This window comes from Nerophis lumbriciformis, linkage group LG30 (genome assembly GCF_033978685.3).
Source record: "Nerophis lumbriciformis linkage group LG30, RoL_Nlum_v2.1, whole genome shotgun sequence".
NCBI lineage: Eukaryota > Metazoa > Chordata > Actinopteri > Syngnathiformes > Syngnathidae > Nerophis > Nerophis lumbriciformis.
In genome coordinates, this window is record NC_084577.2 from 32,723,996 (window position 1) to 32,750,341 (window position 26,346).

Here is a 26,346-nt window from a genome sequence, read left to right on the forward strand (position 1 = left end):
CAAAAAACTGTGTTGTTTTTGGTTGTGCAAACCACAACTGGAAACAGGGAAAACAAAGGTGGTATTTTGTTCTGCCAAAGCGTGCTAAAAGCCCACAGAGACGAGACAAATGGCTCGCAGCTTTACACCGGGAAAACGAGGACGGTTCTCACTGGAGTCCCCCAAAATCCCGGGTCGTGTGTTCGGATCACTTCGTTTCTGGTAAATATAAGGAACAAAAATCCACCTTCTTAACCACAACTTGGCTATACCGTCCATGCTAATGTTGAACCCGTTGAATTTTTACTGAATAACGTTCGACAGCTGAAGTTGTTGTTGTTGCACAACAATAACATACGGTATAAAGGCTATTTCCAGTAATTCAGCAAATAATAAATCATAATACTGAACTGAATTTGAATGAGCTCTCTACAGATATAATAAATATACAGATACTGGTAGCCACCGTGTCATCCTTATTATCATTTATCAACATACCTCGGGTGATTTAACAATTTTGATGTGATTTATTCGTTATATAACAACCGAAGCTAACAACCGACCTGATGCGCTTGTGAGGTAGACATAAAGATTTCCAAATTCCATGTCCGGCCATTGTGTAGGATTATCAGTCCACGCATCTGCTGGAAGGCGGTAAGGGCAGTCGTTTAATCCAACTACAGAACATTTTAACTCGTATCTTAACCTAGCCTCACTGGAAAGACTATTTACATAATCATACGCCATTTAGAACAGTTTAAAATGCCGTGAAACCTCGTTAAATGCCTTTTCTGTCAATGCTGTGTTCGCTGTGAGCTGGTTTGTTTTCAACGAATTCAATATGGCGACCGGTTGCTAGGGGATTGGCAGGCGGAAGTGACGTAGGTCCGCCCTCGCTAATTGATCCACCACTGCATCCGTTATTTCTTTATAACGTTTTGAATTTTTGTCGTATGGCACTGCTGCAGAGTATCTCTCGATGGTGGTCTGTTGTTGCCGCTTCGGTGCTGTTCCACTTGCACCGGCTGATGTAGATGCTTGTGGTTGTTTGTTACTGCTGTACTCCAGCGGGTGAGAGCGGCTCAGGTGGTAAAATAAGTTTGTCGTGTTCCCAGACTTGGTCGGGACAACGACCTTGCAAAGTTTGCAGACATTATTACTCTGATTCGTATCGGACTTAAAAAATCCCAAATACTGCCAAACTGGTGACGTAACGTTTCCTTTTTTATTTACAATTTCCTCTCGTGCCGCCGCACTCATATTCCCGTTTTGTTTCACTCCTCGTCGTCAGCTCGCCGTTGTTGCTTTTTTTCCCTGTTAGCATTTCCCAGAATGCCTTGCGGTTCAGGCTCGGCCGTGATAGGTTGAGAGGCCAAAGCCCTTCCTCTGCCTACACCCCCCAGAATGCCGTGCGGTTCCGGCTCGGCATTTCTTCCTATTTTTTCTAACAGAACTCAGTGAAATTATCGAACGTTCTATCGACCCCATTTTCTATTGATATTGATCACATGTCTATCGCGATATATATTGTTATTGTTTTATCGCCCAGCCCTAGGAAGCAGTGTCGATTGTCATTGTTGTTACGCGATTTCGTGAATACAACTTTAAAAAAAAAAAAAAATTTAATTAATGAAAAACCGTATTTTTTATCACTGCAACCGTAACCCGGAATAGGTTGATGAAAACCGTACTAATTACGGGAAAGCCGGAGTAGTTGGCAGGTATGTACTATCATCATAATACAGTCATCATACAAGATAATCATCAGAGTATATACATTGAATTATTTACATTATTTACAATCCGGGGGATGGGATGTGGAGGGTTTGGTTGATATCAACACTTCAGTCATCAACAATTGCATCATCAGAGAAATGGACATTGAAACAGTGTAGGACTGACTTGGTAGGATATGTACAGCGAGCAGAGAACATAGTGAGTTACCTTTCACACCCCACCCCCACCCCCACTCTCCGCCACAGCTATAAATAGTATCATTTGTCTACAAACTGTTAAAAGTACACCTCACTAATGATCAATTGTAACTAATAGTCAATTGTAACTAATAGTCTTGCGTGCAGTACATTTCTTTCTCTTTTCACTTCATTCTTTTTACTTAAACATTTTTTAATATCTTTATTTGTGCCGCACTGATGCTAATATTGTCTCCTTTTTTACCGCCATCTGTCTCTAAAAGCACTTTTTAAACAACTCTATCTTTGTTAGTGCCGCACTGATGCTTATATTGTCTCTAAAAGCACTTTTTAAACTACAACTTAAAGCACTTCCGCTACCGCGCACCTGTTGAGGCTCACAGCCACATACTACTTCCTGTACGGCCGCCACGTGACGTCAGGCACTGGGCGGAGCATGAGTGACACCTCGACCGACCAATCGTCTTAGGGCGCGTGACAGGTGTCTGGCGCTGCTGGACCAATGGGAGCCGAGCAGAGGCTGTGACGTCACGCCTTAGCTGTAGGGGAGTGACAGGAGGCGAGGAAGACGACGGCAAAGTTAGTGAAGAAGAGAAGAGAAGAGAAGAGAAGAGAAGAGAAGAGAAGAGAAAAGAAAAGAAGACAATAGTTCTTCTTCATCAGCTGACGTGTGCTTTGACAAGGACGTGCACTTCTTCTTCTCCTCTTCTCGGCTTCTCGCTCGCAGGAAACTCGACACAACAAGGAGGAGAAAAGGCCGCTTCGACAAAGGCGAAGAGGAGAAACTATGACAGGCAGAGAAGATGAATATGATTACCTCTTCAAAGGTGAGTCCATTTTGTTTTCCTAGCGAGCTAAACACAACACTTCACCTGACCGGCGTCGACGTGTATTTCCTCTCTTTCCGGCGTCTATTTGCTCTCCTTCCGGCGTGTATTTGCTCTCCTTCCGGCGTGTATTTGCTCTCCTTCCGGCGGCTGAAAGGCACCTGCTGTAACACAAGTAAGTATTTTGTTTCAACATTAGCATACCTTAGCTCTCCGCGGATTCCAGCGCTTGAAGCTAAGCCAAGCGGTGTGTGCTGGACAGTAGTCATCTTGTAAACATCTTTGTTGTGTGCTGGACAGTAGTCATCTTGTAAACATCTTTGTTGTGTGCTGGACAGTAGTCATCTTGTAAACATCTTTGTTGTGTGCTGGACAGTAGTCATCTTGTAAACATCTTTGTTGTGTGCTGGACAGTAGTCATCTTGAAAACATCTTTGTTGTGTGCTGGACAGTAGTCATCTTGTAAACATCTTTGTTGTGTGCTGGACAGTAGTCATCTTGTAAACATCTTTGTTGTGTGCTGGACAGTAGTCATCTTGTAAACATCTTTGTTGTGTGCTGGACAGTAGTCATCTTGTAAACATCTTTGTTGTGTGCTGGACAGTAGTCATCTTGTAAACATCTTTGTTGTGTGCTGGACAGTAGTCATCTTGTAAACATCTTTGTTGTGTGCTGGACAGTAGTCATCTTGTAGGCATCTTTGTTGTGTGCTGGACAGTAGTCATCTTGTAAACATCTTTGTTGTGTGCTGGACAGTAGTCCTCTTGTAGGCATCTTTGTTGTGTGCTGGACAGTAGTCATCTTGTAAACATCTTTGTTGTGTGCTGGACAGTAGTCATCTTGTAGGCACCTTTGTTGTATGTTGAGAGAGTAGTCATCTTGTAGGCATCGTCGTTGTATGTTGAGAGAGTAGTCCTCTTGTAGGCATCTTTGTTGTATGTTGAGAGAGTAGTCCTCTAGTAGGCATCTTTGTTGTCTGTTGAGAGAGTAGTCCTCTAGTAGGCATATTTGTTGTATGTTGAGAGAGTAGTCCTCTAGTAGGCATCTTTGTTGTATGTTGAGAGAGTAGTCCTTTAGTAGGCATATTTGTTGTATGTTGAGAGAGTAGTCCTCTAGTAGGCATATTTGTTGTATGTTGAGAGAGTAGTCCTCTTGTAGGCATCTTTGTTGTCTGTTGAGAGAGTAGTCCTCTAGTAGGCATCGTTGTTGTATGTTGAGAGAGTAGTCCTCTTGTAGGCATCTTTGTTGTATGTTGAGAGTAGTCCTCTAGTAGGCATCTTTGTTGTATGTTGAGAGAGTAGTCCTCTAGTAGGCATCTTTGTTGTATGTTGAGAGAGTAGTCCTCTAGTAGGCATCTTTGTTGTATGTTGAGAGAGTAGTCCTCTTGTAGGCATCTTTGTTGTATGTTGAGAGAGTAGTCATCTTGTAGGCATCTTTGTTGTATGTTGAGAGAGTAGTCCCCTAGTAGGCATCTTTGTTGTCTGTTGAGAGAGTAGTCCTCTAGTAGGCATCTTTGTTGTATGTTGAGAGAGTAGTCCTCTTGTAGGCATCTTTGTTGTATGTTGAGAGAGTAGTCCCCTAGTAGGCATCTTTGTTGTATGTTGAGAGAGTAGTCCCCTAGTAGGCATCTTTGTTGTCTGTTGAGAGAGTAGTCCTCTAGTAGGCATCTTTGTTGTATGTTGAGAGAGTAGTCCTCTAGTAGGCATCTTTGTTGTATGTTGAGAGAGTAGTCCTCTTGTAGGCATCTTTGTTGTATGTTGAGAGAGTAGTCCTCTAGTAGGCATCTTTGTTGTATGTTGAGAGAGTAGTCCTCTTGTAGGCATCTTTGTTGTATGTTGAGAGAGTAGTCCCCTAGTAGGCATCTTTGTTGTCTGTTGAGAGAGTAGTCCTCTTGTAGGCATCGTTGTTGTATATTGAGAGAGTAGTCCTCTTGTAGGCATCTTTGTTGTATGTTGAGAGTAGTCCTCTTGTAGGCATCTTTGTTGTATGTTGAGAGAGTAGTCCTCTTGTAGGCATCTTTGTTGTATATTGAGAGAGTAGTCCTCTTGTAGGCATCTTTGTTGTATGTTGAGAGTAGTCCTCTTGTAGGCATCTTTGTTGTATGTTGAGAGAGTAGTCCTCTAGTAGGCATCTTTGTTGTATGTTGAGAGAGTAGTCCTCTAGTAGGCATCGTCGTTGTATGTTGAGAGAGTAGTCATCTTGTAGGCATCTTTGTTGTCTGTTGAGAGAGTAGTCCTCTTGTAGGCATCTTTGTTGTATGTTGAGAGTAGTCCTCTAGTAGGCATCTTTGTTGTATGTTGAGAGAGTAGTCCTCTAGTAGGCATCTTTGTTGTATGTTGAGAGAGTAGTCATCTTGTAGGCATCTTTGTTGTCTGTTGAGAGAGTAGTCCTCTTGTAGGCATCTTTGTTGTATGTTGAGAGTAGTCCTCTAGTAGGCATCTTTGTTGTATGTTGAGAGAGCAGTCCTCTTGTAGGCATCTTTGTTCTATATTGAGAGAGTAGTCCTCTTGTAGGCATCTTTGTTGTATGTTGAGAGAGTAGTCCTCTAGTAGGCATCTTTGTTGTATGTTGAGAGAGTAGTCCTCTTGTAGGCATCTTTGTTGTATGTTGAGAGAGTAGTCATCTTGTAGGCATCGTCGTTGTCTGTTGAGAGAGTAGTCATCTTGTAGGCATCTTTGTTGTATGTTGAGAGAGTAGTCCTCTAGTAGGCATCTTTGTTGTATGTTGAGAGAGTAGTCATCTTGTTGGCATCGTCGTTGTATGTTGAGAGAGTAGTCCTTTAGTAGGCATATTTGTTGTATGTTGAGAGAGTAGTCCTCTAGTAGGCATCTTTGTTGTCTGTTGAGAGAGTAGTCCTCTAGTAGGCATCGTTGTTGTATGTTGAGAGAGTAGTCCTCTTGTAGGCATCTTTGTTGTATGTTGAGAGAGTAGTCCTCTAGTAGGCATCGTTGTTGTATGTTGAGAGAGTAGTCCTCTAGTAGGCATCTTTGTTGTATGTTGAGAGAGTAGTCATCTTGTAGGCATCTTTGTTGTATGTTGAGAGAGTAGTCCTCTAGTAGGCATCTTTGTTGTATGTTGAGAGAGTAGTCCTCTAGTAGGCATCTTTGTTGTATGTTGAGAGAGTAGTCCTCTAGTAGGCATCTTTGTTGTATGTTGAGAGAGTAGTCCTCTTGTAGGCATCTTTGTTGTATATTGAGAGAGTAGTCCTCTTGTAGGCATCTTTGTTGTATGTTGAGAGTAGTCCTCTTGTAGGCATCTTTGTTGTATGTTGAGAGTAGTCCTCTTGTAGGCATTGTTGTATGTTGAGAGAGTAGTCCTCTTGTAGGCATCTTTGTTGTATGTTGAGAGAGTAGTCCTCTTGTAGGCATCGTTGATGTATGTTAAGAGATTAGTCCTCTTGTAGGCAGCGTTGTTGTATGTTGAGAGAGTAGTCATCTTGTAGGCATCTTTGTTGTATATTGAGAGAGTAGTCCTCTTGTAGGCATCTTTGTTGTATATTGAGAGAGTAGTCCTCTAGTAGGCATCTTTGTTGTATGTTGAGAGAGTAGTCCTCTTGTAGGCATCTTTGTTGTATATTGAGAGAGTAGTCCTCTTGTAGGCATCTTTGTTGTATGTTGAGAGAGTAGTCCTCTTGTAGGCATCGTCGGTCTACAACATGTGCGATATAAATGTCTACAACATATGTGATATAAAGGTCTACAATGTGTGATATAAAGGTCTACAACATGTGTGATATAAAGGTCTACAACATATGTGATATAAAGGTCTACAACTTATGTGATATAAAGGTCTACAACATGTGTGATATAAAGGTCTACAAAGTGTGATATAAAGGTCTACAACATGTGTGATATAAAGGTCTACAACATGTGCGATATAAAGGTCTACAACATATGTGATATAAAGGTCTACAACATGTGTGATATAAAGGTCTACAACATATGTGATATAAAGGTCTACAACATGTGCGATATAAAGGTCTCCAACATGTGTGATATAAAGGTCTACAACATATGTGATATAAAGGTCTACAACATGTGTGATATAAAGGTCTACAACATGTGCGATATAAAGGTCTACAACATGTGTGATATAAAGGTCTATAACATGTGTGATATAAAGGTCTACAACATATGTGATATAAAGGTCTACAACTTATGTGATATAAAGGTCTACAACATGTGTGATATAAAGGTCTACAAAGTGTGATATAAAGGTCTACAACATGTGTGATATAAAGGTCTACAACATGTGCGATATAAAGGTCTACAACATATGTGATATAAAGGTCTACAACATGTGTGATATAAAGGTCTACAACATATGTGATATAAAGGTCTACAACATGTGCGATATAAAGGTCTCCAACATGTGTGATATAAAGGTCTACAACATATGTGATATAAAGGTCTACAACATGTGTGATATAAAGGTCTACAACATGTGCGATATAAAGGTCTACAACATGTGTGATATAAAGGTCTATAACATGTGTGATATAAAGGTCTACAACATATGTGATATAAAGGTCTACAACATATGTGATATAAAGGTCTACAACATGTGTGATATAACGGTCTACAACATGTGCGATATAAAGGTCTACAACATGTGCGATATAAAGGTCTACAACATGTGCGATATAAAGGTCTACAACATGTGTGATATAAAGGTCTACAACATATGTGATATAAAGGTCTACAAGCGCACTCGTCATACATTGAAGAAGTACTGAGCGATGGATGGGTGAAATGATGAATTGTCATTCCAGCAAAAGGAACATTAGCCTTTTTAAGGCCTATTTTGACAATGGCTGCACAAGCACTGCCTGGTGACTAAGCACACGTCTGCAAAAAGACATATTTAGTGGTCAAGCAGCAGTGTAGCAAAGAAATACGTTTGGTTAGGAGAAGATGGCTGATGTTGATGACGAGAGCAAAGGAAAGTTAAACAAGCAGGATGTGTTGTCAAACTGGAAATACCTGCATGAAGGCCGTACAAAAGCTTTGTCACCCAGCAAAGACTAAGTGCGAGCGTTCAGCAAAATGAATGTTTGCCTTTTGATTCGTATCGCTTTTGAACTTTGTGTAACGCTTCTCCTTTTGTCCGAGTTACTTCCACCTTGTCAGCCATCAGCGCAGGAAGTTGTCCAACTCGCCAACGCCAGGCTTCCTTCTGCTTTACTGGCTGGAGCTCAAGATGACTGAACTAATAAGAGTACTGCTAACAAACTCTTTACATTCTTTATCTAATGACATAACAGTTCAGTATACTTGAGAAGGACTTTAATGGTGTCCCACAGGGATCAACGTTAGAGCCCCAGAAACATTCTTTATCTAATGACATAACAGTTCAGTATACTTGAGAATTACTTTAATGGTGTCCCACAGGGATCAATGTTAGAGCCCCAGAAACATTCTTTATCTAATGACATAACAGTTCAGTATACTTGTGAAGGACTTTAATGGTGTCCCACAGAGCCCCAGAAAAGTCCATGGATGAAACAGATGTGTATCAGCTAGTTGACAATGGATGAGACAAATGCAGGGTTTTCTCTAGATTGCCAAGATACCTGTGGCGTGGTTAGAGGTGGGGGTGTGGTCACCATGAAATCGTCGTATATTTTGCATGATTTGCTATGGTATGGTTTTCTTTGAAAAGGCTCAAAATAGGTATACACACATTTAAAAACAAATGTGGTCATTATTAATTAGTACTAACATATATTTTGATATTTGTTCAATTGTTGCTGTTTATTGTACAATGTACTCTGTTGAGAATGTTTCAAGTGTTTAGTTCAGTGATTGTCAAACTTTGATACACGTACCACCACTGGTACGCGGGTTCCATCTAGTGGTATGCCAAATAATCACTTAATGAAATATTCAAATGCAGTGTTACTGTTCAAACTGTTTGCAATCTTACAGTGGCTGAAATATTAGATATACTTGTTAAATAAAACATCTGCCTTGTTTTTAATGAATACTTGGTCCTGTTACGCTACTGTATTTTCATGTTGGTCATTATAATGGTACTTGAAAGGCCAAGTTTTTTCTGAGAGGGTATATGGTGAAAACAGTTTGAGAACCACTGTTCTAGAGACTTTTAGTGACTTTTTCTTGATCAAAACTGCTAGCAACTAATCTAGCATCCTTTTCTGCTCTTATTATAAAATGTGCTGGTGTTTACGGACTATTTGTGTCTCTCCGTGAACCTGACGTCACACTTGCTTGGCGCTGCTGCTCCAGTCGGACTTACTTTCCTTACCGTCCTTTTCATATTTCTACATTTTCTAGTTCGCTGTCTGCGGGCACATCTGGAATATATCCAAGTTCCGTCCACATGCTGACTACACTCCAGACAATTGCGTGTCTTCATGTCATCACCACAGATGGGGGGGGGGGGGGGGGGGGCACACATCTGCGGTGCCCACATCTGCGGTCCCCTCCAAGGTTTCTCATTGTATCCCATTGGGTTGAGTTCTTTCTTGCCCTGATGTGGGATTGATTGATTGATTGATTGATTGAGACTTTTATTAGTAGGTTGCACAGTGAAGTACATATTCCGTACAATTGACCACTAAATGGTAACACCCCAATACGTTTTTCAACTTGTTTAAGTCGGGGTCCATGATACAGATATATACTATCATCGTAATACAGTCATCACACAAGATAATCACATTGAATTATTTACATTATTTACAGAAGTGGGGGGGGTTAGGTTTGGTTGTTATCATCAGTCATCAACAATTGAGAACAGAGAAATGGACATTGGAACAGTGTAGGTCTGACTTGGTGAGAGAGAGAGAGAGAAGCTGAGATGTGATCAGATAGTCCAAAGTGTGGTCTGGGTACAGCCTTGTAGGCTCCCCTCACGTTGCAATATACTTGGTCCAAAATGGTTTTTTCCCTTGTAATCACATATGTTGAGAGAGAGAGAGAGAGATCAGAAGGCATAAGAAAAAGTATCTGCGTTTGATTGTTTACATTTGATTATTAACAATCCGGGGAGGGTGTTAGTTTAGGGTTGGGCCAGTTGTTATCATAACATTGGTAGTAAAAGTAAAAAGTAGTGTGACACTACAATACATTGTATTACTTGAATTCAAGTGTGGCGGTGTGCCACTATCAGTCACATTAAGGGGAAACCTTGAACTAGTCTGCCTAAAAACCTAAATATAGTTTTGAAAAAGGACCGTCTTAATGCATAGACCGGAATTCTGATACAAAAACTTGTCATTAAGTTAGTCTGCACTCGTCAATTTAAAAATGATGCAACCTGTTCTAGCGTTTCATATATTTTTTAAAAGCCATTTAAAGCAACAACTAATCTGACCAAACAGGTTCCTCCTCCCAGAATTAGCATCATAGTTCACGTGAACTTCCAGGCTTGGGCTCGGCTGCTTTATGATCATTACTTGATCCAATATGACAGCTGGATTGGAAGTTTGATACAAGATGGCGTCTTTGCGTCGTCCTCCCGACAACATTTACGTTTTTTATTTATTATAGTACTAATTTGCATCCTAAATGCAAAGTTTTTGCACGCAACAGTGAGATATAACAGAGATGCACTTCTGGACTTTGGAAAAGCTCACCATGAGCTCACTTAGAGTCAGACGGACTTCAACGTTCTGCTACGACGAGAGCCAGCTAACCACAAAACAACAACAACAACAAGGCGGCGAGGCAAGAGAGCGGGGCTACATGCTAGGCTAAAGGCTAGAGCGACACGACCACCACTACCTAGCCTGCTGCTAGCTAACGTGCGCTCGCTCGACAACAAGCTGGATGAGCTGAGAAGCAGGATTACATCCCAGCGTGAACTGAGAGAATGCTGTGCTTTTATTTTCACGGAAACCTGGCTTTCGGACAACATCCCAGACTCTGCTATCCGGCTAGCAACGCACTCAGTCTACCGTGGAGACCAGACAAAGGCCTCAAGAAAGGCGAGAGGCGGCGGCGTCTGTGTTTACGTGAGTAACCGCTGGTGCTCGGACGTACAGGTGGTTGAAAGACACTGCTCGGACAACATTGAGTTTTTGATGGTGAAATGCAGACCTTTTTACCTGCCAAGGGAGTTTAGTGTAGTGTTTAGACTGTCTGTTTACATCCCCCCACGGGCGGATTCCACTACAGTGCTAAAGCTGCTGCATGACGTCATCAGTAAAAAAGAGACCGCACACCCCGATGCTGCGTTCATGGTCGCTGGGGATTTTAACCACTGCAACCTAAAGAGTGTCCTCCCGAAATACCATCAGTTTGTGAACTTTCTTACGAGGGAAAAAAACATTTTGGACCAAGTATATTGCAACGTGAGGGGAGCCTACAAGGCTGTACCCAGACCACACTTTGGACTATCTGATCACATCTCAGCTTTTCTATATCCAGCGTACAGACAGCGCCTCAAGCAAGCCCCCCCCCAGTGAGAAAAACTGTTAAAGTGTAGAATGAAGACACTGAACTAGTGCTTCAGGACTACTTTGGGAGTACAAACTGGGACATGTTCAAAACTGCTGCTCAGAGGGATGACGGAACTGTGGACATAGAGGAATATGCTTCCAGTGTAACTGGCTACATCAGCACATGTGTGGTAAACATTGTGCCCACAAAACAATACAAAATATACCCAAACCAAAAACCCTGGATTAACTGTGATGTTCGGTCCAAGCTACATGCCCGCTCCACTGCATTTGTCTCAGGCAACGCTGAGGACTACAAGAAGGCCAGATATGACCTGCGTAAATCCATCAGCGAGGCCAAGGGACAATACAGACAAAAGCTGGAGGGATTTTACTCCACCGCAGATTCCCGGCGCATGTGGCAAGGCCTGCAACACATCACAGACTACAAGCAGGGGAGCAGGGGGGGTCACAGACAGCCAACGCTCACTGCCAGATGAGCTGAATGAGTTCTATGCCCGCTTCGAGGTCCTCAACACCAACCAACAGAGAGGGGTTCTGACCACGGAACGCACGCAGGACCCACCACTCACTGTGACAACAGCAGAGGTATGTACAGTTCTGAGGAGAACAAACCCACGGAAGGCAGCCGGCCCAGACAACATCTCTGGCCAGGCCCTCAGGGTGTGTTCATCAGAGCTGGCTGGCGTACTTACTGACATATACAACTTGTCACTAGCACAAGCTGTTGTGCCCACCTGCTTCAAGACCACCACCATCGTGCCCCTGCCAAAGAAAAACACTGTGACCTGTCTGAATGACTATCGCCCTGTTGCACTCACCCCAATAGTGATGAAGTGCTTCAAGAGGATAGTCATGTCACACATCAAGAAGACCATCCCAGACACACTGGACCCTCTACAGTTTGCCTACCGGCATAACCGGTCCACTGAGGATGCAGTCAACACCGTCATCCACACCACCCTCACCCACTTAGAGGGCAAGGACACCTATGCCAGGCTATTATTCATCGACTACAGCTCTGCTTTCAACACGGTCATCCCACAAAAACTCACTGCTAAACTCCTCACTGTTGTTCTGACACAGGCTCTCTGTGACTAGGTCCTGAACTTTCTCACAAACCGGCCCCAGTCAGTCAGAATCAGCAACCAGACATCAGGCACGAAGGTTCTAAGCATAGGGACCCCCCAAGGCTGTGTGCTGAGCCCCCTATTGTACACCCTCTTCACACACGACTATGTGGCCAACACCAGTATCATCAAGTTTGCAGATGATACTACGGTCGTCGGACTGATCACCAGGGAAGCTGAGGCAGCGTACAGAAGGGAGGTAGCGGAACTGGTGGCCTGGTGTCAGGATAATAATCTCTCCTTGAACACAGACAAGACCAAGGAGATGATTATTGACCCACGGAGAAGGAGTACCCACTACACACCTCTGTACATAGGGGGGACAAAGGTGGACAGGGTGAAAACCTTTTAAATTCCTCGGGACCCACATCAGCGAGGACCTCACCTGGGATCACAACACCCAACAAACAATAAAGAAAGCCCAGCAGCGACTGTACTTCCTAAGAAGGCTGAGAAATTCTCAGCAACTTCTATAGAAGTACAGATGAGAGTGTCCTTACCAGCTCAATCACGATCTGGTATGGAAACTGCACTGCTAAGGACAGGAAGGCACTCCAGCCAGTGATTAAAACTGCTCAGTACATATCAGGAGCAGCCTTCCCCTCACTACAGGACATGTAGTCTACCAGGGCCACCAGGAGAGCACACAACATCATAAAGGACAGTACACACCCCCAGCACAGTCTCTTCAGCCTCCTACCATCAGGCAGACGATACAGGAGCCTGAAATCCAGGACTACGAGACTGACAACCAGTTTCTACCCACAGGCCATCAGGCTTGTGAATGCTAACTTGTGAATGCTAGCCCCCCCAACCCCCCGTTTTACTTTTGTCTTTTTGAACAAAAGACAGCTACCATGACCACCCCCGAACTGTGAACCATCACTGTAGACACTTTTCACCTTTGATCACTAAAGACACTTGAACTGCTGCTGTGACCAAATGTCACCTCCATATTTATACTGTTGACTGTCAATCAGAATGTGCAATAATGTTATGTTACTTACTGTGCCTTGTATATACATTTTTATTTTTATTTTTTATTTTTAGCTAAGTACCGTGTGACTCGTTGAAGGATGGACTAGCAAAGTAAGATTTTCATTGTACGGCAAACTGTTTAACTGTGCATGTGACAATAAACAATCTTCAATCTTCAATCTTGACTCTTGATGTCTTCTGGCTGCGCAGTGCTAAGCCAACAAGGTTTGTAAATAATATATAACTTACTGTAGCTAATGAAAGCCAGCATGCAAATAATTGCAGTTACCTATTTTTGCTTTATTCTACCCTAACAAGGTAAAGACCATCAGAGCTGAACTTAAAGTAGACTAGTGTCTTAATAATGATCATGGATTAGATTTATATCATTGAAAGTGCTTCACAGAGAAGTGAGAAGCCATCATTCATTCACACCTGCTGGTAGTGGTGGTGGTAAGCTACATGTGTAGCCATAGCTGCCCTGAGGTAGACTGGTGGTGGTAAGCTACATGTGTAGCTACAGCTGCCCTGAGGTAGACTGACGGAAGTGTGGCTGCCACTTTGCTCCTCCGACCACCATTCACCAGTGTCCTGCCCAAAGACACAACGGCAGTGATTGGGATGGCAAGAGGCGGGGAGCAGTTTCTGGCACGGCCGCTCTACCAACCACGCCATGCCGCCCCGTCCTCTTGTCTTGTTGGGCCGTCCTCGCCATGACTAACACGCTGCAGCAATACTAGTGTTGAAACTTGACTTGCTTCTTTGTCAGAGCAATTGCAACAACATTAAAGTTCCTATTTCCTAATAGCAAGGATGAGTCACCTTAGGCTTTCTTTATCTAAAGCATTTTAAAGACAAAATCTGAATTTGAGGAAGTAAAAATAAATAATTCTCCTCAGTGGTGGACATTAAAGGGGAACTGCTCTTTTTTTAGGGAATTTGCCTCTCGTTCACAATCAATATGAAAGACATACCACGGATGGAGATTTCTCTCTAAATATGAAATCAAAGTCCACTTCCAGAGTAGCCAATGGAAGGTCCTCTAGTCCGCCCATGAAATCAGATAAATAACCATTTAATACTCCCTTTACATTTGGTGACTTGAATAGACCGGTAAGGTCTATTCAGGTGTACTGGAGAGGAGGCTACGCCGGATAGTCGAACCTCGGATTCAGGAGGAACAGTGTGGTTTTCGTCCTGGTCGTGGAACTGTGGACCAGCTCTATACTCTCGGCAGGGTCCTTGAGGGTGCATGGGAGTTTGCCCAAGCAGTCTACATGTGTTTTGTGGACTTGGAGAAGGCATTCGACCGTGTCCCTCGGGAAGTCTTGTGGGGAGTGCTCAGAGAGTATGGGGTGTCGGACTGTCTGATTTTGGCGGTCCGCTCCCTGTATGATCAGTGTCAGAGCTTGGTCCGCATTGCCGGCAGTAAGTCGGACACGTTTCCAGTGAGGGTTGGACTCCGCCAAGGCTGCCCTTTGTCACCGATTCTGTTCATAACTTTTATGGAATTTCTAGGCGCAGTCAAGGCGTTGAGGGGATCTGGTTTGGTGGCTGCAGGATTAGGTCTCTGCTTTTTGCAGATGATGTGGTCCTGATGGCTTCATCTGGCCAGGATCTTCAGCTCTCGCTGGATCGGTTCGCAGCCGAGTGTGAAGCGACTGGGATGAGAATCAGCACCTCCAAGTCCGAGTCCATGGTTCTCGCCCGGAAAAGGGTGGAATGCCATCTTCGGGTTGGGGAGGAGACCCTGCCCCAAGTGGAGGAGTTCAAGTACCTCGGAGTCTTGTTCACGAGTGAGGGAAGAGTGGATCGTGAGATCGACAGGCGGATCGGTGCGGCATCTTCAGTAATGCGGACGCTGTATCGATCCATTGTGGTGAAGAAGGAGCTGAGCCGGAAGGCAAAGCTCTCAATTTACCGGTCGATCTACGTTCCCATCCTCACCTATGGTCATGAGCTTTGGGTTATGACCGAAAGGACAAGATCACGGGTACAAGCGGCCGAAATGAGTTTCCTCCGCCGGGTGGCGGGGCTCTCCCTTAGAGATAGGGTGAGAAGCTCTGTCATCCGGGGGGAGCTCAAAGTAAAGCCGCTGCTCCTCCACATGGAGAGGAGCCAGATGAGGTGGTTCGGGCATCTGGTCAGGATGCCACCCGATCGCCTCCCTCGGGAGGTGTTTAGGGCACGGGGAAGACCCAGGACACGCTGGGAAGACTATGTCTCCCGGCTGGCCTGGGAACGCCTCGGGATCCCCCGGGAGGAGCTGGACGAAGTGGCTGGGGAGAGGGAAGTCTGGGCTTCCCTGCTTAGGCTGCTGCCCCCGCGACCCGAACTCGGATAAGTGGAAGAAGATGGATGGATGGATAGTCATATTCATATTTAAGTACTAATGCAGATAAACTATTTACAGCGGCGCCGTGATCACTTCCTATGTGCTGATGTTTACATCATGGAGTGGTCTTCTGCCCCTGTCACTTTGTTGTAGATCATAAATCATGCATCTCATCTGGAAAGAAGGTGGCCCTTGATATAATCTGACAAGTTGGGACACATTGACAGCCATTTAAGACCTGGAACTGGTGATAGGCCAAATTGTAAAAAAAAGTACAGTTGCCCTTTTAAAGCTTCAGCTTTATTATGTGTACACGTAGCAGAACATACTGCATTATTTATTATGTGTACATGTAGCAGAACATACTGCATTCTTATTGTACATGTAGCAGAACATACTGCATTCTTTATTATGTGTACACGTACCAGAACATTCTGCATTCGTATGTTGTGTGACCAACAAGACAAAAGCAAACATTATAATCCACATTACAAAAGATCTTTCCATTGACAACTCATCAATTCCATGGCTCCGACAGTAAGTTTGTACAATGTTGTATTTAGTCCAAATGCTGGGAAAATAGACTTGTAAATTCTCCTGATGTCAACCACAATCAAGCATTGTTGAAGATCCTTAGATTCATCCCTTTCTTTGTTTTGTCTTTTGTAAGTGGTCCTGATTGGAGATTCTGGCGTAGGCAAAAGCAACCTGTTATCTCGCTTCACCCGCAATGAGTTCAACCTGGAGAGCAAGAGCACCATCGGTGTGGAGTTTGCTACACGAAGCATCCAAGTGGAGGGCAAGACCATCAAGGCTCAGATTTGGGACACGGCTGGACAGGAGCGCTACAGAGCCATCACTTCTGCGTAAGTTGGATGAGGCACACCTACATCAAATAAGAAGATCCAATACAAAAGCAGTAGTTGTCTTTACCATGCAGCTACTATCGCGGCGCCGTCGGCGCGCTCCTTGTTTACGACATCGCCAAGCACCTGACCTACGAGAACGCAGAGCGCTGGCTGAAGGAGCTCCAAGACCACGCCGACAACAACATCGTTATCATGCTAGTGGGAAACAAAAGCGACCTACGTCATCTCAGGGCGGTGCCCACGGACGAGGCCAAGGCCTTCGCAGGTAACTAGCTAACGCCAAGTAAGTAAGCAAACTAAATCACTCTGCTGGAATTGTTATTTTTTCATGAGGTTTTTAAAACCCTCTTCATTCCTATTGGGAACACTCTTGTTTGTACTGCAATACACACAAGACTTGTACCGGTACATCAATAAATACACCAGGGGGAAACAGTACAGTATGTCAGCCAATTAGCGCTGCTACTTCAATGTTATCACTGCAAGTATTTAGTAGCAGTGCTATAATGTGCATGTCTTTTTCACAGAAAAATATGGCTTGTCTTTTTTGGAGACGTCGGCGTTGGACTCGTCTAATGTGGAGCTTGCCTTCCAAACCATCCTCACAGGTGATTCTATCTTACACTCACTTTCTTCCTCTTCATTCTCATTACATTCACAAGTATTTGTATATTCTTGAACTAGTGTTGGCAAACACTTTATAATCACACTTACCGGGGCGGTAGAGTGGCCGTGCCAGTGTAGTCGCCCTGAGAAGGCAGATATTTGAGTTGTACAGACAACTTGCTTCTGCTCACGTCTGTAATGACTGCCAGGAACCAATCAACACCAAACATGTACAAGTACACAGTATTGCAACAAATCAAACACCAAACATGTACAAGTACACAGTATTGCAACAAACATAAAATGCACTCCAGTATTATCATCGGAATATACATTCCTTCATTCCTCAGCCTTCCCGGTAAGGTCTATTCAGGTGTACTGGAGAGGAGGCTACGCCGGATAGTCGAACCTCGGATTCAGGAGGAACAGTGTGGTTTTCGTCCTGGTCGTGGAACTGTGGACCAGCTCTATACTCTCGGCAGGGTCCTTGAGGGTGTATGGGAGTTTGCTCAACCAGTCTACATGTGCTTTGTGGACTTGGAGAAGGCATTCGACCGTGTACCCCGGGAAGTCCTGTGGGGAGTGCTCAGAGAGTATGGGGTAACGGACTGTCTTATTGTGGCAGTCCGCTCCCTGTATGATCAGTGTCAGAGCTTGGTCCGCATTGCCGGCAGTAAGTCGGACACGTTTCCAGTGAGGGTTGGACTCCGCCAAGGCTGCCCTTTGTCACCCATTCTGTTCATAACCTTTATGGACAGAATTCTAGGCGCAGTCAGGGCGTTGAGGGGATCTGGTTTGGTGGCTGCAGGATTAGGTCTCTGCTATTTGCAGATGATGTGGTCCTGATGGCTTCCTCCGGCCAAGATCTTCAGCTCTCACTGGATCGGTTCGCAGCCGAGTGTGAAGTGACTGGGATGGGAATCAGCACCTCCAAGTCCGAGTGCATTGTTCTCTCCCGGAAAAGGGTGGAGTGCCATCTCCGGGTTGGGGAGGAGATCTTGCCCCAAGTGGAGGAGTTCAAGTACCTCGGAGTCTTGTTCACGAGTGAGGGAAGAGTGGATCGTGAGATCGACAGGCGGATCGGTGCGGCATCTTCAGTAATGCGGACGCTGTATCGATCCGTTGTGGTGAAGAAGGAGCTGAGCCGGAAGGCAAAGCTCTCGATTTACCGGTCGATCTACGTTCCCATCCTCACCTATGGTCATGAGCTTTGGGTCATGACCGAAAGGACAAGATCACGGGTACAAGCGGCCCAAATGAGTTTCCTCCGCCGGGTGGCAGGGCTCTCCCTTAGAGATAGGGTGAGAAGCTCTGTCATTCGGGGGGAGCTCAAAGTAAAGCCGCTGCTCCTCCACATGGAGAGGAGCCAGATGAGGTGGTTCGGGCATCTGGTCAGGATGCCACCCGAACGCCTCCCTAGGAAGGTGTTTCGGGCGCGTCCGACCGGTAGGAGGCCACGGGGAAGACCCAGGACACGCTGGGAAGACTATCTCTCCCGGCTGGCCTGGGAACGCCTCGGGATCCCCCGGGAGGAGCTGGACGAAGTGGCTGGGGAGAGGGAAGTCTGGGCTTCCCTGCGTAAGCTGCTGCCCCCGCGACCCGACCTCGGATAAGCGGAAGAAGATGGATGGATGGATATACATTCAAATAATGGAGTAGGTTTTCCTGTTGGTTGCACTAATAGACAGCGCTGCTGCTGCCCACTGCTCCCCTCACCTCCCAGGGGGTGGAACAAGGGTGATGGGTCAAATGCAGAGAATAATCTGTGTGTGACGATCATTGCTACTTGAACTTATCAGCATTGTGTATACTCCGCTTGTTGTCCTTCTTGCTAGTATATTTTGAGAAGCTATTTTAAACCATTGATAAGAGGATGAATCGCTGCATTGATAAGAGGATGAATCGCTGCAATATATGCAAATGAATTTAGTTTTATTGAAAAGTCCTGTATTTAAGTCAGAATCTCCTCAATCATCTTTGCACTGATGTATCCATATATAACAACCTTTTAAAGTAACCTTCAATTAACCTGCAATATTATTTGTCATTAACATGTTCAATTTAACAGCCCATCATTTTTTAATTATTATACTTTTTGCATGCATGCCTTTTTAATTTGCAATGGAAGCTACTTCACATTTAATTCTCCAACCCATCAATGCCCAGCAACTAATCAAGTAAGTCCCTGGTCCACAATGTTCTTTGTATTGTCAACAAGTGTCCCTTTAAACCACATTAGCTGACATCACATTTGGTCCTGAGACCTTAAAGGTGTGATTTGTATGAACAATTGTTCTGTGTTTATTGACACATCTTGTAAGTTCCTCATTATTGTTAAACATACCTATTGTTACTTTGTAGTGACAAAATAAGCTTCATAAAAGTATGGCAGTATTACCCTTGGATTCTGCACCCAATTCATTTTTTGTTGGCCAACAAAAGAAAGACTTTATTGACTGTGGTCAAGACATAGTGCATAGTGTGAAAAGGGTTCAGCAGTAGACCACATTATCAGCTGGGCCCAATGTTGCCTACAGCAAAGCATGGCACCTTCTACATTCCTGTTGTGACTGCCAAGAGAGTAAACATTGGGAAACTTAACCACCCTGCTAACCTAAACAATCTCATTCCTATTCTCTCCAAATCAAAGCCAACATGGAAGCCTGTCAATAACACCATCAGGATGGGTCTGCTCAATGTCAGCTCTCTGAATAACAAATCATTTCTAGTCAATGATTTGATTACCACTTCTAAACTTGATTTGATGTTTTTAACCGAACCATGGCTGGAACAAAATAACAGTGCAAGCATTCTGATAGAGACAGCACCCTCCAACTATAACTTTATTGATACATGTAGATCGGGGAAAAGAGGTGGAGGGGCTGCTGCTATATTTAAAAACATCTTTCAGATGTCACTTGGTGATTTTACAAACCCTGTTTCCATATGAGTTGGGAAATTGTGTTAGATGTAAATATAAACGGAATACAATGATTTGCAAATCCTTTTCAAGCCATATTCAGTTGAATATGCTACAAAGACAACATATTTGATGTTCAAACTGATAAACAACAAATAATCATTAACTTTAGAATTTGATGCCAGCAACACGTGACAAAAAAGTTGGGAAAGGTGTCAATAAATACTGATAAAGTTGAGGAATGCTCATCAAACACTTATTTGGAACATCCCACAGGTGAACAGGCTAATTGGGAACAGGTGGGTGCCATGATTGGGTATAAAAACAGCTTCCCAAAAAATGCTCAGTCTTTCACAAGAAAGGATGGGGCGAGGTACACCCCTTTGTCCACAACTGCGTGAGGAAATAGTCGAACAGTTTAAGAACAACGTTTCTCAAAGTGCAATTGCAAGAAATTGAGGGATTTCAACATCTACGCTCCATAATATCATCAAAAGGTTCAGAGAATGTGGAGAAATCACTCCACGTAAGCGACATGGCCGGAAACCAACATTGAATGACCGTGACCTTCCATCCCTCAGACGGCACTGTATCAAAAACCCACATCAATCTCTAAAGGATATCACCACATGGGCTCAGGAACACTTCAGAAAACCACTGTCAGTAACTACAGTTGGTCGCTACATCTGTAAGTGCAAGTTAAAGCTCTACTATGCAAAGCCAAAGCCATTTATCAACAACACCCAGAAACGCCGTCGGCTTCTCTGGGCCGGAGATCATCTAAGATGGACTCATGCAAAGTGGAAAAGTGTTCTGTGGTCTTGACGAGTCCACATTTCAAATAGTTTTTGGAAATATTCGACATCGTGTCATCCGGACCAAAGGGGAAGCGAACCATCCAGACTGTTATCGACGCAAAGTTCAAAAGCCAGCATCTTTGATGGTATGGGGGTGCATTAGTTCCCAAGGCATGGGGGGGGGGGGGGGGGGGGGGGTTACCCACATATGCGGTCCTCTCCAAGGTTTCTCATAGTCATTCACATCGACGTCCCACTGGGGTGAGTTTTTCCTTGCCCTTATGTGGGCTCTGTACCGAGGATGTCGTTGTGGCTTGTGCAGCCCTTTGAGACACTTGTGATTTAGGGCTATATAAATAAACATTGATTGATTGATCTACAAGATAGGGACTATTTTGTTTCCATTGGTGACTTTGTATCAGAACCAACCGTGTGGAGTCCCTCAAGGTTCAATCTTGGGGCCGACTTTATTTAACATCTATATGCATCCCACTAGGACAAATCATGCAAAATAATAACATTGACCATCATTGCTATGCCGATGACACCCACATCTATGTAGCGCTATCACCAAATGACTATCGCCCCATAGATCTTCTGTGCCAGTGCAATGAGCAAGTCAAACACTGGCTGTGCCAACATTTCCTACAACTAAATGAAGATAAAACTGAGATCATTGTTTTGGGTGCCAAAAAAGAAAGGTTTAAAGTCATCCAACACCTTCAATCACTGTCCCTGAAAACCTCAAATAAAGCCAGAAATCTTGGGGTTATTTTAGATTCTGATTTACATTTCGACAGTCACATCAAATCAGTAACAAAATCGGCCTACTATCACCTCAAAAATGTAACAAGACTTAGAAAAACTTGTACATGCCTTCATTACCAGTAGGCTAGACTATTGTAATGGTCTCCTTGCAGGTCTTCCCAAAAAAACTGTCAGGCAGCTACAGCTTGTTCAGAATGCTGCTGCTAGAGTTCTAACAATGAGTAGAAACTAGCCAGTGTAAAAGAATGCTAGCCACTAGATGGTGGTAATAAAGTAGAAACTAGCCAGTGTAAAAGTATGCTAGCCACTACTAGATGGTGTTAAAAAAGTAGAAACTGGCCAGTGTAAAAGTATGCTAGCCACTAGATGGTGGTAATAAAGTAGAAACTAGCCAGTGTAAAAGTATGCTAGCCACTAGATGGTGGTAATAAAGTAGAAACTAGCCAGTGTAAAAGTATGATAGCCACTAGATGGTGGTAATAAAGTAGAAAGTAGCCAGTGTAAAAGTATGCTAGCCACTAGATGGTGGTAATAAAGTAGAAACTAGCCAATGTAAAAGTATGCTAGCCACTAGATGGTGGTAATAAAGTAGAAACTAGCCAGTGTAAAAGTATGCTAGCCACTACTAGATGGTGGTAATAAAGTAGAAACTGGCCAGTGTAAAAGTATGCTAGCCACTAGATGGTGGTAATAAAGTAGAAACTAGCCAGTGTAAAAGTATGATAGCCACTAGATGGTGTTAATAAAGTAGAAACTAGCCAGTGTAAAAGTATGATAGCCACTAGATGGTGTTAATAAAGTAGAAACTAGCCAGTGTAAAAGTATGCTAGCCACTAGATGGTGGTAATAAAGTAGAAACTAGCCAGTGTAAAAGTATGCTAGCCACTACTAGATGGTGGTAATAAAGTAGAAACTGGCCAGTGTAAAAGTATGCTAGCCACTAGATGGTGGTAATAAAGTAGAAACTAGCCAGTGTAAAAGTATGATAGCCACTAGATGGTGTTAATAAAGTAGAAACTAGCCAGTGTAAAAGTATGATAGCCACTAGATGGTGTTAATAAAGTAGAAACTAGCCAGTGTAAAAGTATGCTAGCCACTAGATGGTGGTAATAAAGTAGAAACTAGCCAGTGTAAAAGTATGATAGCCACTAGATGGTGGTAATAAAGTAGAAACTAGCCAGTGTAAAAGTATGCTAGCCACTAGATGGTGGTAATAAAGTAGAAACTAGCCAGTGTAAAAGTATGCTAGCCACTAGATGGTGTTAATAAAGTAGAAACTGGCCAGTGTAAAAGAATGCTAGCCACTAGATGGTGGTAATATCCACATGTTAGATTGCAAAGACCAACACTGAGTAGGATCCTGCACATGTTGACATTAGTGCAGGGAATTCCCACAGAGATGAATAGTGGAACTCTGATGAAGTGAATACCTCAACCTGACATTTAATGAGTGAATACCTCAACCTGACTTGTGTTGCGTTTTGGACCAGTTGTTCCTCCCAGGGAATTCAAGTCACAATTCGCTCCCAAGTTCTTTCCGACACTTAAAGCTGAGTTGAAAAACCACCAGAGACAGAATAGGTATTTTGTTGTATATTCTCAAAGCTTTGCCAATATACATTGATTGAGACCAGTCTAACCCTAGAACATTCTATTGCGCCTCCCAAAATGGTCTGTCTTCCCGATCCCACCACCCTCTCTCTCTCGTCCCATCTCTGTAGACAAAACAAATGCTAGTCAAAACACATTCCAAAGAACTCAAGGTTAACACACACAGTACACTTGCTGACAGAGCATCAAGAGAAGAAATGGAAAACACGAGCTGTTTTCAAATATGACAAAGAAATGGAAGAAGTACAACTTAAATTCGGATATATGTAAATATCTGCCTCCGACACTTGTAATAGTGGAACTCTGATGAAGTGAATACCTCAACCTGACTTGTAATAGTGGAACTCTGATGGAGTGAATACCTCAACCTGACTTGTAATAGTAGAACTCTGATGAAGTGAATACCTCAACCTGACTTCATTTGGCTCTGAAAGCTTTTTTCCTGACGCATCAACTTACATTAAGTTCCAAAACAAGAATGTGTCATTGATAAAAGATGGCGCTGTAGCTAATGAGCTGCCTGGGAGATGAGAAGAAAGGCAGTAAAGTGTCCAGTGAGACGTGAACTTGTAATGTAGGATGTATCGTAGGTAGCAGCATTAGCTAACGCTCTCCATCCCTCCTCAGCCATCTACAACATCGTGTCTCAGCGGCAGATGTCGGGGCGAAGTGACTCGGACTTCTCGCCCGCCTCCAACGTGGTGCCCATCACGGTGGAGCCCACCCAGAACTCCTCCAATAAGGGCGTGTGCTGCCAGAATAATTGAAGAGGTGGGTAGAGACCAGCACCTCACACGTGGACCACTCTAGTTAGCTCTTTTCAATGGACTGTAGTTGTTTGGAGGGCATTTAGCCCTTTTAAAATGGAGATGTGCTGCAGCAAAACATAATCACAACTTATTGGCCTTTTTTTCTTTGAAATGGCCATCTTTACCACTAAATGTTCTATGTCCACAAAGACATATTTATTCAACACTAGATGACAATGCTTTGAAATCCTAACTTCCCTGAGGGGACCTTGATGATTTATGCTATGCTAACCCTCCAAATGAATAGTTCTCTTTCACTGCTGACACTAGCAGCCTTTTTGCCTTCTGCTCACTTTTTCTTCTTGTTTACCATTAAGTAGCTGATACAGGTTGTTAGGAAGTAAGGGCTTGATTTAAATGTGTGCACACAACCTCTTCATGTGTGTTGCCTTCTTAAAGTGGGTGGTGTAGGTTCGGGCTTTTTGTGTGAAAAGAAACAAAAGCATTTATTCTCATACTGCATCTGTATAAATAAATCTCATTTGTAATAGACCGTCTCTAATCTGCTCTCTTTGACAAAACAAACCACAGTCGTCACTAATTAGACAAAAGACATTTGCTCCATCACACAACAATGACTTCAACCGCGGTTTTGTTTGCTCAGCAATCTTACTTGCTTTTATACTTTGAAAAACTCCATGAAATGTTGCATATTTCATGTATTAATAAATATGGGACAGATAATGATCAGGCAGATATGCGTCATACTGATATATACATTACCAAAGAGGCGGAATTACCCGTACTGTGCTGTAGGGTGGTAAGGGTGAGCAGATTGAGCGCTCCTTCTCTACGGTAAACAAACATTCCATGAGGAGGGCAAAGATGTTGAGCTTCAACAGTCAAACCTGATCACTAAAGTTCAAGTTAAAGTAGCAATGATTGTCTCACACACACACACACACACACACACACACACACACACACACACACACACACACACACACACACACACACACACACACTAGGTGTGGTGAAGTTTGTCCTCTGAATTTGAGCCATCATCACCCTTGTTCACATTCTGAGGTCATGAGGTGCCAAACTGTCTGTGTTGACTCTGCAGGTCTTTTATTAGAGCGCCATCTGCTGGACTAAAATATCACTACATCTGACCTGCTAATACAATTCATATCTGTGTAGAAAGGAATATACAATGCCAAATAATAAAAAGGAAAATAACATTTACCCTATGAATTATTATAAGTTCAACATGATCCTACAATTCCAAACCTTTTCCTTTTTTCCGAGTTCCACTTCCTTCACGGATGTCAGAAGACGGCACGCTGCTTCTCCGACTACTTCCTGTACGAAAGAAGTGTTTCCTGTTGGCATTGCACAGTCACATGAGGCAGCAGCTGTTTTTTCTTAAAGTGACACACACACACATCAAGGTATCACTTTTTGTGTTTCATAATGCGTCCATGATTCAGTATATTGTCTACCCAAGCAAATGAAACTCCATTTCTGGTTCAGTGACTACAGTGGAAATAACATTCATGGAATAATAAACATCATAGTAGGAAGTTATCTGTATTACATTATTATCTACAGTGGAAATAACAAACATCATAGTAGGAAGTTATCTGTATTGGCTGGAAAAAAATAATGACTCATTTTTACTGCCCCGAAAATAACATGCATTGCCGTCATTGTCAGTGACTTTTTTGCATTTCGGGATTTTTAAAATATTACATATGCCCCTAAAATAATAGGATTTTTTTTTTCATGCTAGCAAATGCATTTGTGCACAAAGTCAAAAGTCACCTTCACATTGGCAAATGTTGAACGGAGGCAGCTGGATTATTTTATTTGTTGAAGACCTCTAAACTATTTGCATATTTTGGAATTTATCAAATATTTTTGAACTGCTCATTCCAACAATTTAGAAGCAATGCAAAGTTCATGAAACGCAACATTTGAGTTACTGACAAAACTTGTTAAGTGTTATGCAAACAAGTCTTTAATTATTAGATTATTATAATTATTTAATGAATTCTGGTTGATGCACAATTGTCAGAGAAATCACATAAAAGGCTAAAGTATCTCAAACTATTTCCATTTTACACAAAGAGAAGGAATTTGTCAATGAAAAAGGATTGTATAATTCTGACATAGTAGGTGTATAATTGTGACATAGTAGGTGTATAATTGTGACATAGTAGGTGTATAATTGTGACATAGTAGGTGTATAATTGTGACATAGTAGATGTATAATTGTGACATAGTAGGTGTATAATTGTGACATAGTAGGTGTATAATTGTGACATAGTAAGTGTATAATTGTGACATAGTAAGTGTATAATTGTGACATAGTAGGTGTATAATTCTGACACAGTAGGTGTAGAACTCTGACATAGT

At 43.1% G+C, this 26,346-nt stretch overlaps 1 protein-coding gene across 2 annotated transcripts; it reads left to right on the forward strand.

The window, feature by feature from the left end:
• Positions 1-2,456: 2,456 nt before the first annotated feature.
• rab11al (RAB11a, member RAS oncogene family, like) lies at positions 2,457-24,478 on the forward strand. 2 transcript variants are annotated; one of them, XM_061934135.1, is made up of 5 exons: positions 2,457-2,740; positions 16,279-16,474; positions 16,549-16,742; positions 17,005-17,085; positions 23,807-24,478. In XM_061934135.1, the coding sequence occupies exons 1-5, from the start codon at positions 2,701-2,703 to the stop codon at positions 23,944-23,946; spliced, it is 651 nt and encodes a 216-aa protein (XP_061790119.1). In that variant the 5' UTR covers positions 2,457-2,700; the 3' UTR covers positions 23,947-24,478. The 2 variants fall into 2 exon arrangements, with proteins under 2 accessions (XP_061790119.1, XP_061790120.1); XM_061934136.1 differs by lacking the exon at positions 2,457-2,740 and adding an exon at positions 2,776-2,915.
• The last annotated feature ends 1,868 nt before the right edge of the window (positions 24,479-26,346 follow it).